The 14,823-nt window shown below is 35.1% G+C and overlaps 1 protein-coding gene across 2 annotated transcripts; it reads right to left on the bottom strand.

Moving 5' to 3' along the window:
* Positions 1–35: 35 nt before the first annotated feature.
* Positions 36–13,615, bottom strand: LOC108208521 (protein REDUCED CHLOROPLAST COVERAGE 1). Of its 2 annotated transcripts, XR_001804321.2 has the most exons (25): positions 13,394–13,615; positions 13,208–13,282; positions 13,014–13,075; positions 12,439–12,531; positions 12,281–12,353; positions 11,833–12,081; positions 11,684–11,748; positions 11,424–11,555; positions 10,946–10,987; positions 10,293–10,814; positions 10,019–10,176; positions 9,176–9,692; positions 9,034–9,096; positions 8,845–8,946; positions 7,499–7,816; positions 7,315–7,407; positions 7,126–7,227; positions 6,745–6,849; positions 6,408–6,541; positions 5,551–5,734; positions 5,092–5,223; positions 4,736–4,848; positions 4,109–4,199; positions 1,304–3,285; positions 36–205 (listed from the first exon to the last, which is right to left on the bottom strand). XR_001804321.2 is itself a non-coding variant. In XM_017379055.2 (24 exons), the coding sequence occupies exons 2-24, from the start codon at positions 13,263–13,265 to the stop codon at positions 1,438–1,440; spliced, it is 5,256 nt and encodes a 1,751-aa protein (XP_017234544.1). In that variant the 5' UTR covers positions 13,266–13,282; positions 13,394–13,615; the 3' UTR covers positions 1,167–1,437. The 2 variants fall into 2 exon arrangements, 1 of the variants encoding a protein (XP_017234544.1); XM_017379055.2 differs by lacking the exon at positions 36–205 and having other exon boundaries at positions 1,167–3,285.
* Between the last annotated feature and the right edge of the window lie 1,208 nt (positions 13,616–14,823).

Raw genomic sequence — 14,823 nt, 5'->3', positions numbered from 1 at the left:
AACATGAATTTTGAAATGTCAAATGTAGAAATTAATAAAACTCAACTTTCTGGTCTATGCTATTATAAGATATCAGAAACTACATGTCAGTCCTCTTTTGTGAACCAAAAAGAAAAAGTAAATAAAACAGAACTGTCCAACTGAATTGTATCATTTCCGAAAAGAACCTCTCAAAATCGCTCGACTAGAACTTCCTGTAGTAGGCCTGCATATCAACAAGCAGATTACCAATCAGTTTCTGCTGATTCAGCCAAAGAAATATAAAGAGTAAAACATCTCTATATATAGTATTTTTAACTTTTAAGCAAGCATCAACTTCGAACTACTCTGAATCAAGTATGATTTAATCAGAATCTGCCGAATAATTGATAGGAATTTCCATTTTTCACTTGTAAGTACAAGTTTTTCCATTACTGAACATGAAAAAAGCAATGGGCAATAAGTAGGGGTGATAAAAAACCGCCCAAACCGCCCGCACCGCACCAAACCGCACCACAAAACGCGGTTTTTAATTTTTGTGGTGCAGTTGCGGTTTGAATTTTTCACAAACCGCGCGGTGCGTTGCGGATTGCGGTTTGATATATTAGTAGTGCGGTTCAAACCGCACCGCACCGCAATATTATATAATATATATATATATATATATATATATTTATATTAGTGATTGTCAAATAAAATTATATTATATACTTATATATTGTTTATAATTATGTTATATATATTTGTTAAATCTCTTCAAATAATAGTTAATTATTATTTAATCAATCTCACATTACTATTATACCAAATTTGTATGAAATGATTATATTATTATAACATTTCTCTTTGTAGTTAGTACTCATATTTATATCATATTTACAGTTTTGTTTGTGTTATTTAGTAGTTGTTATAGTTTTGAAATGATAAATATCGTATAAATTCATTACAAGAAAAGGTTTTAATTATTGTATACTTAAATTTTATTTCGAACTTCAACTAAAAATATTTATTCTTAAGCATACAAACCGCACAAACCGCACCGCACCACACCGCATTTTTGTGGTGCGGTTTACGCGGTTTTTATGCTAGCGTGGTGCGGTTGCGGTTTGAGTTCTCAACCAAACCGCATACGCGGTTTTAGCGAAAAACCGCACCGCCCGCACCGCGATCACCCGTAGCAATAAGTGTATATAAATCCATCAACTTTATTGACGAAGATGGCAATTTGAACTAGGCTTTGACCTTTATAGCATTAAGGAGTTTAACCAGCTAGCAACAAATTTTAAAAAAAATTGATTAAAGAAATTGGATCCAAGGAAGTCACCTCAAAACAGTAAAAGAGAAGGGTCAAAATTCCATGAAGCTCCACATCAAGAAATCTAGTTTCATTGTGTAAGTTGTATAGCAACAGATCTATCATTCTCTATTTTCTGGTCATCTTGCATACTTGTGAACATCTCAGGCGGCACAAAGAGTACTTACATTGTCTGAAGAAAAGCTGGGGGACTTGTGAGCTTTAGTCTCTTTAATTACTCTGCTATAAATGATCTTAAAGGACTGGGAATTATAAGGCCGCTTAAGTAAACTTGTTGGCATCCTCAGAGTCTGATTGCGGTTTTTTCTTCCCTTAATCAAAATATTGATGTTAATCAAAATATTGATGTTACCTGGCACACAATTGTCACCACTGCTTCCAGCATATATATGTGAATTATTATTGTCATCCATTGAATACTCTGGACATGGAACACCATGTAAATCTGGTTTAGGAACTTCTTGCACAGCTTCTGACTGTAACCCGTCATTCAGGTTCTCACTAACATCTGCTTCGCTCTTAGTTTGGTTCGTCACATCAATATTATATGACAAATCCAAATCCGAACTTCTACAGCTAACTAAACTTTCAGACACTTCATTTGATTCCAAAAAGGGTTCAGCAATTGGCTCCATAACAGGTAATGGGACAGAGAGCTCCATTGGCTGGCAGCCAGACCAAATTGGACCTTGTAATGGTCGTGAATGAATATACGGAGGGTAGACATACTGCAGAGAGTTTAAAATGGTTGGGCTTGAGAAATTAACAGCCGTCCCTTGATGAAGATTCATATTTATTGGCCACAGACCAACAGCTGGAACAGAACCAGGCCCTGGAGGAAGAACTATACTCAAGGGAAAAGGAGGAATTTGTGTCGCAGTTGGCGAAGGATTGAATGGAGCAGCCGATGCAGACAACTTCTTGGAGATATCTCGAGTACCAATATCACATGGAAGAGAAGGGATTTCATTTGAATCCTTTTCTCCTTGTGAAGTGGAGTATGAAGGATCTTTACCTTCAAAAATCCTAGGTGCAACTTGAAAATTCTTAGCAGTGCTGGATTGAGTCATTTCCACATTACGAGGTACTGCCTTGGATTGATTATCCTCATCCTTATCAGTTGAATATGTTTTTTCTGGATTAACAACAGTTGAGCCAAATTTCTTATCTCCTGCTTTACTGGTTTCTTCATCTCTTACAATGAGTTCCTCTTTTGCAGGAAAGTCATCCTCCGATGCCCGGACTTGCAGCATTGAAATAGTACCTGGTGGCGTCAGTGCTACTTCTTTGTACGAGGGTGATTTTACGAGGCCAATTATTGAGCTTTTCATTGATAGGCTCACTTCTCTTTCCATAGAAACAGGTCTGGATTCTAAAGCTTCTTCTTCGCCAATGTTCAATTTCTCAAATGTCAAATCCTTGGTGGATGGAACAGACTTCACTCTGTATCTTACAGCTTGCACAGTTCTCCGACCAAATTTGTTACCCTGAAAGGGACTTTTTGCTGAGTGCTGCTCAACATAACTTCCGGGAGACAAAATTCGTTTCTTTAGCATCTGATGCTTACTACTTTGATAAGTATTCCCTGTTCTTAATATTTCTGGTTCAGAGTTCACATCTTTCTTCTCATAAGGGTAAACCTTGCTCATAGCCGCTTTCCGCTGCCTTAGTCGTCGTCCGTATGAGCGACCTGATCTTGGTCTTTGAACAGATTGCCATTCATCTTCTCCTTCACACTGTGATTCAGGTAAGACATCAACAGCAATAGCAGTTTTTTCTGGAGCACTTTCCTCCAAAAGAGGCTGTGATGGAGCAGGCTCCTCCTCAAGTGGTTTTTCATACCCAACAGGTGGATCTGTGAACTCAGTTTTCCCATTAATATCATCTACAGGTTCAGGAAATTGTTTTTGTTCAGCGAAATCTTGAGCCATATCTTTCGGAGATCCCTTAGAACTTTCCAAACCAGAATTCTCGTAAGCTTTTTCTTTCATCTGAAAAACAAGAGAATTGCTACACATGACTCAAAGAAAATTAATATTATTACAGTCGAGGACAAAACACCTTTTTTACTAAGAAATCTATACAATATCAAGTAGTTGATAATGTTAATGTTGCCCCGTCTGAAGTATATTGCAACTACTTCTTTCGTGATGCCTTTATATACCATAATAAGTTCTCTAAATTTAATTGACCTAACATTGTGTCTATTTGCACATTCTTTTTAAAACGAAGTGTATATTGACAAGTTTTGGTCCTGCAGTAAGAAATTAGATAAAAAGATTTTAGAAGTGTTATTGTCATTTTAATTTTCATGGAGTAACTTCTGTGAGAGACTAACCTATTTATAGGCTTATTTTGAGGGCTTCAAGTAAACATATAATGAATCATGGTATAACTAGGAATAAAACAATTATTATAAGTCAATGCAATTGAAGAGAAACACACACATTTTTTTGAGGGGAACACAGTAAGGAGTACTTAATATAATTAAATGGTTTAACTGTGTAATAACAATAAATAGGATCCTCTGTACCGAGAGTGTCTAATCGTTGTTAATATAGCTTTGCGTATGACATGTATAAAGCATATATACAATACAGAATTAGATGTGGCAAAACTCTCAAGGAAAAAGAATCATCTTAAAACTTTTACACCTAATCAATGGAAATTAAAAATAAATAATTAAAGAGATACGTGCTTGGGGGGAGCGAATTCTATAGGATCTCTTAGTCTTGAAGAAGAAAGAATACGTATAATGAATTCAACTTTCTCGAGAAAACTGTATATAAAAAGGGCACAGACCAATAAACAGACCTTTGATATATAATTTTTCCTTTTCTGTAGCGCAGCATTCTTTCCTTTGGCACCAGTACTTGGACTAATGTAGTCAAGCAAATCTGACACACTATGATATAAACGAAAAATAATTATTTTATTGACTAGTATATTGTATGCATGTATAGTTCCACATGAATATTGCCCACCAGAAGTTTTTAGTCATCGTACATTGGGGATACTTCCTAATATTTTATTCACCGTGCCTTTGTAAAAAATTGAGCTACTCTTGTGCCAGTAAATACTTCTATACAGGTATTAATGTTTGGTTGTTGCATTAAATTCATCAACTGAAGAAAGCAATCTTATGGTTGATTGAACCACTGAAATTGAACAAGGGAATGAGCTCACTGCCTTTAACAAGTAGTTGTCAAGTATTAGTCAGTAATTGTGATTATTGTGGATGAAAGTTCATATAGGGAAGGTTGAGGGAAATATAAACATATAACTCTCTTCAAAACCCAGACCACCCATCTAAATAAACTAATCAAGATTTAACTGATGTATCCCCTGGATGCACCTCCAACATAACCAATACATCACTAAATTGTAAAGTTCAACTATATAATGAGTTCATGTCATATCATCACTACAAAATAAATATACCTCAAGTGGCCTTTGCTGGCAATAGAAGCATCAGGCTTTCGAGTCCCATTTCGTGCAGCTTCTTTCTGTTCAAAAGCCTTTGACTCAAAGTACTCGAGCCAAGCGGCAGCATCCTGCACCATATATTTCCATGACTTAAATTGCTCAAAACCACTGACTGGCTGATGCTTATCACAAATATGAAGTAATTATAAGTATGATTACCTTCACCTTAACTGACTGCTATATGCACCCATAGATTATATAAGGAAGTCATGATTATGTATATGATGACGCATAACCATTTAGAGGGAGAAAGAGGCATAGAACAACATTTGCTAGAGGTGCAGATATCAGTGAACCTAAATGGCAGGTACCTGTGTGCGCAGGTCATCTAGGCCCAGCTTTGCTCTGAGAATCTGCAAGGTTGTTTTCTCATGTTGAACACTCAGAGGATAAGCTTCCATCAAGGAAAGTGCGATTGCTATAGCATGGTAACTTGCTGCAGTCTGTAAACGTTCAAGCAGGAAAATAAAACGGTATAAATGAACTTATAGTAAAAAAAATTAATGTGCAATTTACATACAAAGTTATAGTATTTCCAACAAATTTATATTGTAGCATAATGATCTTGAATTACATGACTATGTAGAGCCTATCTAGGTTAAGATTCCAGGAAAAAACACAGAAGGAACTCGATTTATTAATTATGTGAATTTTGCTTTAAACTAATAGTGTTCTGAGATCATATTGTGCAAGGACCACATATGCTAACATAAATTTTAAGAACAGAACAGCAAATTTTCGGATATAATAATATACATATATAAAGTTACCTGTATATGGTCTGGGCCAAGTAACTGTTGGTTGCACTTCAGTGCTTTTTGTAAATATCTAAGGGCAACATGTACATTTCCTAGTCCCTCCTCCATCATAGCTACGTTGATATATGTTGCAGCAGTATTTGGATGAGATGGGCCACAAGTGAGATGTAACAGATACAGTGCACGCTTCACATACCTTCACATAGACATTTGATGTAAAAGGTCTAAGCATTACAAAAATATACAACAGGAAGTAACACTCTTTTCATATGCGAAAGCTGATAAGCGGCATTTAACATGGTTATATAATTTTGGAAGGTCCTACTAACAAACGATTATGGTCTCTGTCCTGGTAAGGAAATATGTAATACATCTTCCTCTCAGGTTCCAAATGAGCTAGCTAGCTAAGATTGTCAAGACCATCTCCAACGCATAACACCAAAATAGTGTAAAAACTACAAAACTTTAAGACATTAAGTATTCCCTTTAAGACACATTAAGTATCCAGATTGAAAGGGAATACATTCTAATGTGTCTTAAATTTGATGCCATGTTAACAAGGCTAAAGAGGTAGTCTTAACAATACTTCAAATAATTTTAGCAGAACATCATCTCAACTAGGCAGTAATTGCAAACTGCGAAGGGGTAGGCTAGATGAATCCTCTTAATCCACTCTTATCTAATAAAATAGAGCGCTTTCTTTGCAAGCCATTTTCTTGAGAATTTCAAATTGAAGTACTCAAACCAAAGCTACCGCAGAAGGGAAGTTCTAGCTCTATAACATGATCAAAAAGGTTGAAGTAATAAGCATGAAAGTTCATATGTAAAAGGCTAAAGTAATTTGATATTTTCATACAAATTAAACATACTTCAGAGCGAGCTCCATATGCTGAAGTCTGTAATAGAACACAGCAAGATCCCCGTAACTCTTCATTGTATCAGGATGATCTAGTCCTAATTCCCTTTCATTAATATCCAATGCCTTTTGCTGATAAATTGTGGCCTGCGATAGATGTTTAGATGTATTAGCTACATTATGGATGTAAATATAATGTACTCAAACATATGAACGTAATAAAACCTTAATTTGTGGCCAAAGTGTTGATAAGCAAGAGACGGGGATTCTTACCAAAAGTTTTAGCAAGATTTTCATCTTTACTAGTATAAAAAGTACTACAAATAGCAGAGACCAATTATAATTAAGACCTGATTGAAGTCTCCTGTATGATACAAAACTACAGCAAGAAGACTATAAGCTCCTGCTGTCATCCTATTGTAGGGACCACAAACTGCAACCAGCTTTGCAAGAGCCTGGAAATTGAAGTGAATCACACATCAGTAATAACCAATTCAATAGGACAATGACAACAGATGAGAAGTAGTTACTATATATCATTTTTTCCGTGGTCTTGCTTTTCCAATATTTCCTTTCACAGTAAATTGATGAGAGAGAGGACAATATATACAGTAATAGCCACTGATGATAGTGATTTATATACCCAGTAGAAAGGCATAAAGGGAAAAGACGGGGACCTAGATCAGTTTACAGACACAATCTTATAGCTCTAAAATTTTGAAATAGATTACCTTTGTACCAAAGCTGACAGCATCTTCAAGCTTTCCCTTATCTAAAGCTGTTTTTGATGATTCCAGGAGCTGCCGTCCATCTGCAGATGAGCATGCTGCTTGCTGAAAGACGCCAGATAAACTGTCATCATAAGTAGGTCGATTTATAGGGTAAATACCCAAATAAAATAGCATTCTGTACTACTTCACCTTATGCACGGGTACTAGACTAATAATGTCTACTTTCTGGAAAGGTCTTGGAGAATTCATATCATAATCTCTTGGAACTAGCTCAATACCCACCTAAATATATTTGTTTGAAAGAATGAGAATCAGTACATACGTAGTGGAGATTCCAATTTTAATAAATTAAGAAAGTAGCAACTACGACTACCTTGTGGCTTAATCCACGAAGAATTGCGAACTTCCTTACATTTTTGAAATCCTTGATGCTAAGGTCCCATTCATAACGTTTCTTTATAAATACCTCTAGCCATCTCCAGACAAGAGGATCAATCCCACTACACTCATCTGATTGTTCACTATCAGAAACTCCGAGCATCAAATTTAATGCAGAAGCAATAACCACAGCCATTTCATTTATATTAACAGTATTGGCAATCACAGCCTGAAGAATATGCTTAAAAGCTCGTACTATCATCTCATGTATACAGAGAGATTGCACATGCGATAGCTTTTCTGATAACTTAACCTGATCAAGAAAAGAAAGAAACATTATAAGAGCATATCCAGTACAGGCACCTTTTGGGTTGCCAAGCATTGCCAACTCATCAAGAAGAATAAATTTTTTATTTTCTCTTTCATCCATGTCAATTGTGGCAACTTTTAACTACTATAGTTGCCACTCATGTGAGGTAATTACATGGTCCCCATATTAACTATTATATTAGATCATAAATAAAAGGTTAGAAATTATAAAAGGGGTAGGAGTTGTATATGCTTATTGTATAAGATTTGAAAACTTCTCCATTAAAAGGGGTGCCAAAAGTTGGCAACTTGTCTTGGCACTGTTTGGGCAACTTTGGAACTCTAATAGGGTGGCACCGAAGAGTGCCATGTCACATATATTTGGCACCCCCTATTGGAGGTGCTCTAAAGTGAAAATAGTATGCAATACTTTCTTATATAGCACGTAGAATTTTTATCAAGTATACTCAGCAAAGTCAAGAAGTGACCCTTTAAATATAATTAAGTATGGAACTTTGTACTAGAGGCTCTACATGCAATAATCTGGTAGGGAATTTCTACTTATATTCCCATGAACACAATGACTGAAATAATGTAGCTAGAGCATAGGGGACAGAAGAGGATAAATCTCATGTTCCTGAAGTGAGGACTTAAGCTTGGTAGGTGATAACTTCGTAGTTACTTAAGACCGAGATCCCCTTTATGAAAGAAACTGTTCATACGCTTATGAAAAATTATAGGCTGTCGAGGTATGGAAAAGGTAGAACAAATATGTGTAATACTAAAGTAGGTCCAGCACAAAAGAGAACAGGAAAACAAAATGACTTCCGCCTGACCAGCATCCTTTTATGTTTCCAATTGTATATAAGATACCAAAGTACAGAATCTCCAAGTCTAAGTTTACAGGGATGATTTCACTCATCTAAAATGGAAAACACATAGAAAAGTATTTTCAAAGTTCAATTGTTTAAGAATGTTTCGAACATGACACATGCTAGGATTACGAAGCCTGGGTCACCATATGGCACTTACCACTTGTCCTAGAGAACGCATATGAAGACCTCGTGTATGCATGAAATCAGTCAGGGTCCTTCCATCTACTGGGGAGAGTTCCAAGGAACCAAAATCTGCAACCTACATTGAATATGACGGTTGAGGTGATAGAATAATTCTTGCACTTGCAGAAACAGAATTTAGGAAATGAATAACTTTTGTACTTACTAGTTTTGGTAGTGCAACCTCGTCATAATATTTCTGGGACGAAATAATTAGCTCTTGCAAAGACTGCCAATAATAGTCAGCAAATCACTATATGCCTGACTAATAAAAGAAAAGACAATAAGACAAATTTATAAGCTACTACCTTGCAGTGGAGTCCAGTTCCTGACTCTTTTAGTCGAGTAAAGGCGTCATCAGTTATCAACCTCCTCAGTGCTACCTCATTTTCATTGGTATTTACCTCAAGTTGGGACTCTGAAGAAGGAAGAATAATATTGTCTATCTCTCCATTGATACCATTTGCGGTCAAACTTAAATTGTCTTTACTCCTGTTTGGTTTCTTTTTTTTGTTTCTAATGGACCGAAGAGATGTACCAAGACCCTCAACCTCTACCTCACTTTTTGTCTTCTCAGCAGACGATTTCTTTTCGTTTTCCGATTTTTTCTCATCCTGCAAATGCTGTATCCAGCAGGCTCCAAGTTCCCACCTTAAACATGTGTGGCCTTTCAGTTCCTCTTCATCAAGCTTACTCAGACTTTCTTTTAAAATATTTTCCACAAATTTCTGAGCAGAATTGATTTCAGCATATTCCGACTTATGTAAATCTGGTTGGATTTTATTATCTTCATGACCTGTTCTTCTATGAAGAAGCTTTCTCAAACTGCATGGAAGAAATAGTTTGAATTAATATTTTGCACATATAATGAGTTGCACACAGATATCGCTAGAGGAGCCCCCTTAAACATAGGATACTGTGGGTTGTGAACAATCGAACTACATATGAAGATTGATGGAAATTATTTTATCTTATGTCATAAAGCATGATACAGTAACAAGTATCAGTAATTGATATCTTTCCTAGGGCTAGAACTCTGAACGATGCGAATTGGGAAATATATGTGTGTGAAGAATATCTCCTCTTGCAGCAATGTGGGTTAAGGTTTCTTAACTTATCTGTTATTTTTAAACTGTACATTTTGCACCAACCTGTTGATATTGAGGGCACAGGCACCACCATCTGGCTGATCAAGAAGCTCGATGCTTTCTGACGGAGGACTTAATTTGATGTTGTCATCCACCACAACTTTCACGACAGCAATGTACCCACAATATCTGACATTGACAACACCCAGAGTGGATACATCCTGTTGAATGTCAAAATTCTCGTCAGTGTTGTCTTAAATAATCAGTTCATCAGAAAACAAAACAGAAAAAGAAATACAATTTCTTATATTAAGCATATATGTAATGATTTGCTTACATGGGCAGCAGTATTCTCATCAGCTGCAATCCCTTTCAGAAGGTTTTTTTCAACCAAATCCTTCTTCACTACCCCAGTTGTATAAGCTCCATCAATTTTGGTATCTAACTTGCAGCTGGCGTTGAGAGCATCTCTCATGACTGTTATGCTCAAGTCCCCCACTCTCACCATATGAGGTTCGGCTTTGACATCTGAACCGTTAAAACTTGATTTTTCTATAACATTTTGCATGGCCAATATGCCTTGAAAAATGGCAACGTCAACAAATAGGCTGTGTAAAATGAAAGCTTTTCTGTCTCGAATCTGTCTCTCCTCAGCTGTCTTGCAAGGCATAGATGCCACAAAGAGAAATTCATTAGCCCAAGGTAAAAAATCGCTTTTGTCATCTCTTCGGAAGCCGCCTCCATTTCCTCCCCATGTTTCATCCTCCACTGGTAGAGGAGGAAAAACTGGTGGTAAACGTGAAGCAATAGGAGGAATGAGCCATGTATTAGCTCTGAAACCATATGGGAGATTCCCAAACTACAGTGGCAATGTAAGAAGTCAATTAATAAATCTATTACATGTATGGTATAAGTGTGAAACAGGGCATGAAAAGAACATCTAAATATCAAAGGCATGTCTACAGAAAAATCTGGTATATGATGTCTTACCTTATTGCGGTCCAAGAATGCTTTCATAAGATCATCATATGCCTAGATAGAACAGAACATGTCAAAACTTAATAAAGTTTGCAGTCATTAGAGAGCATACAATAAGTAGTCATAGTATTCACAACTCTATTTCAAGGAATAAACTCGTTAAATTATTTCTTTCTATCTTCTAAAACATATGCATACAGTAATTTTACATTTACAACATTTTATCAAATTAAATACAATATCAGAACAGAACTGTGAATGGATCTTCCATCAAATTACACCATAACTAAACCAATCCCCAAATTTTTTTTAGCCAATGCTAGCTTAACTCCAGATACAGTTAGAGCAAAACTTGTGAAAGAACCTAGCGTAAACATCCACCAATGCTTATAAACAAACACGAAAAGCTGAAAACAATTAACAGCCATACTTGCAGATATATAATTTGATATGACGAACAATGCATATTATTTCTAAAAAGCCTACTAACATTATCAAAGGCCCGACTCAGCTGTCGTAGCAAATCAACAAGATTGTGGCATAGAATCCGGTGCTTTCCAGCACTGTAAAATCCTTCACGACAAGCTTCAACATTGATTAGCTTCCCATTGCAAACTTTCACCTACATCAGAATCACGATGAAAATAACCAAAATTATAATTTCATACATTCTTTTGGTTTCTAAACGCGACAGAAAGAATTTCAACGCAGAACGCAAGTAGTAAGTACTAAGAACAAATAAACTCTTACTTGCAGAGAGAAGAGATGATCAGCAAATGTTCCATCCTTCTGCTGCCTTTCCAATCTCCTTATGACTGCATTATCATTTACGACATCCATTAGCACATAATATGAATTAAAACACATTGTACATCGGTTAATAGAGAGCGAGAGCTGACACTGAAGTGGAGGAGTGACATGAGAGAGCGAGAAGAATTCATAAAAGCTACTGATGCTCGGGGACGAATTGCCTATTTCTCCATCCACTGACACATCTTTCGACGAGTTTTTCTCCGTTGGCAACTTCTTCGAGACCACATTTTTGCCGGAATCTTCCTTCTTTCCTGAAGATCCGAAGCTTGTGGTGCAAGCAACTATGTCTAACAACCTTCTAACATGAGCCGTCGCACTCTTTTCGTCGTACTTCTCTGTAGACGATCAAAAGGGTAAATCCGACATTTCATGAATCATTGTATGCCTTTCAAAAAAATACATACTTATTTACACTCATAAAAAATGTTAAATATATTCTAGATATTCAATTCTGAAAAATAAAATGAACATAATTTTTTTTTCTCAAAATAAATATATATTTTCAAGTGAAAAGTCCGTCATGCCCATATTTACCTTCAATTAGAGTGACTATGCAAGGCTTCAGTGCGGCAACGTCTACAGTGTCTTTTAACTGTGCTCCTCTTACCTGTGGGCAAAATGGGAATATTATTTTTTTTATTAAATAATAAAAACAAACACTTTTTTGTGACGGCATAAAAATAAATACTTACCTCGTGAGATAAGGAAAAATTGGTGATGTGGCAAGTTTGTGTATTCACTGATAGCAGACGGCTTATATCTATGATCCTGTCCGTTGATATTCCCTGATCATAATTAAAACAGGGGTATCATATTAAAAATATCATGATTTGTCATTTTAATGAATAGAATGTAATTGAAAGTTGAAATTATTAAAATGTCATTAAAATAAAGTAAACAGCTGCTTGATTAAATGATTAATTTTAAGAAATAAAAATTGGCAGTTGTAACATGCCATTATAATGTATGCAAATTATAATGATATTTTAAAATAATATTATCATAATGTATAGAAAATGAACTATTTTTAATAAATTAATATCTTAAAATCTATTGAATACATTGTTATGTAAAAAAATTATTTACACTCTTTGCCTTAATATGTTTGTAGACATGGATTGGGTGTGTCAAGATCATAATTTTTTTTTCATAATCTCTGATTTTTGTTGTTATGTTCGATTTGACAAAAGACCATAGATACATGATGGTTGCATGTGGAGTGCCTAAAAATATTTCACAGAAACATTATCACATAGAGATATCAAACCTTCAGAACCACTTGAGTCTCATCAGGAAGATTGACACCAACATCCATCAACACAGGAAGAACTGCAAATTAAGGTTAATAATATTAGTTAAAAAGATTGATTGATGATAAAATTTATTAATAATAACACAATGAAACAAATACTAATCTAAGATTATGTACGTTTCCAATAACACAAAATTAAAAAGAATTACCCTTCTCTTCTTTTTTCTTTTTGTCTCTCTTCCCTCTTCCATTCTTGCTAGGAGCCATTCTCTTGCCTCACGCAGCTAAATTTATTGAAAAAATATATCAGAAATCCAAATCAAATATGGTCAAAAAATGGTCCAAGTTTTATTAATCAATTAATTAATTACGACATGAGCTTAAAAATTTATTACCAGATAGAAAGATAGAAAGTGACAGAAACAAGTTATAAGTAGTAGCAAAGAGTTGTCAATGAAGCCTTTATATAATCTGTGTGTATATAAGACAGAGTATGTTTACTTGGGTGAAAGCGGTTGAAATGGAGGTCGGAGCAGGGTTCAAATGAAATGGAAGAAGAGATAGAAAGATGGGGAGATTGTGAGAATGATAAGGAAAGAAGGGCCAAGATTAAGCTTAAATTGTGTATGGGTTTGGGTTGCTTATATAGTAGTGATACAGCAGTTTCTGTTGCATCGCCCACAATGTATAGTATCATTTTTATGAATATATGTACGTTACTTTTTTGGCCGGACACGTAATGCTATGGAATATTTGACTGTCCCACAATTTTTATTTTTTTGCTAAATAACTGTCCCACATTCTTTTTTATCATCGGTTACTTTTTGATACGTTTGGAGTTTTATAATATATTTTATATTTTTTGCTAAATAACTGTCCCACCTTCTTTTTTATCATCCGTTACTTTTTGATACGTTTGGAGTTTTGTAATAAGTTGATATCGTGGTACTCTTTTATCGGATTGTTTGCGTTCACTGTTTGCACGTATTTTAAGATTTATATAAAATATAATTTCATAATACTTTTTTTAAATTTGTTTTTTAAATAAAAATTTAAATGTTTAGATTTTATTTAAGAAAAAGTTATTATGAAAATATAACTTATAACAGTTTCGAATACGTGTAAAAAAATAACGTTAAGAACCTGTCGAGACAGAGTATTCTTTTCTCTCCGGTGAATCTATGTGAGCTCATAATTTTATAACCATCGACTATTTTTTAACTCGCGGATTATATCAAGCCACGTCATTTTTTCCCACTCAAACTGACGGTTTTCGTAACTCATTCTTTACCATGTTTTTTCATGAATACAACTTTATGATTTGTTTGGCCATATTGGTTTTGGTGGAGTTTGGAATTTAAACCTCCAAATACTGAATGCTCTTTTGAGTATGAAATTGGACAATGGAAACATGTTACAGTCTTAGCTAAATGCATATTATGTCTCACAAAACTATAATAAATAAAATATTTGTAAAACTAAATTATATATTTAATAGGAATATGAAATATGTCACACATTTGAAAAGATGTGTAACAATAATAAAATTTAGTTAATTGTATGTTTAAAATTTTAATGTATATGTGCATCAAAGTGAAAGATAAAATTCAGTAATACATGCCACACACAGATACAAAATTTTATGTATGCCACAGAATCTATACATGCTCTCCAGCTAAAAACAAAGATGGCAGGAGATAGGGGGACTGTGTTGTAATTGTGATTTGTACACAACTAAAAATGCAAGGTGAGTAGGAGTACTTTTCCGGTGGTCCTGCGGATGTACTCCTCCGTCAGTCCGTCCCCCTCTATTGTCTATTTTGGG

This window comes from Daucus carota, chromosome 2 (genome assembly GCF_001625215.2).
Source record: "Daucus carota subsp. sativus chromosome 2, DH1 v3.0, whole genome shotgun sequence".
Classification (NCBI taxonomy): domain Eukaryota; kingdom Viridiplantae; phylum Streptophyta; class Magnoliopsida; order Apiales; family Apiaceae; genus Daucus; species Daucus carota.
Note: the sequence above shows the minus strand (reverse complement) of the source record. Positions and strands in the feature narration are given on the sequence as shown.

Coding starts and splice junctions, on each gene's coding strand:
- LOC108208521 (XM_017379055.2), bottom strand. CDS start 13,265: ATGGCTCCTAGCAAGAATGGAAGAGGGAAGAGAGACAAAAAGAAAAAA. Junction 7,408..7,498: donor TTCGTGGATTAAGCCACAAG/GTAGTCGTAGTT, acceptor AAATATATTTAG/GTGGGTATTGAGCTAGTTCC. Junction 6,542..6,744: donor ATACAGGAGACTTCAATCAG/GTCTTAATTATA, acceptor CATCTATCGCAG/GCCACAATTTATCAGCAAAA.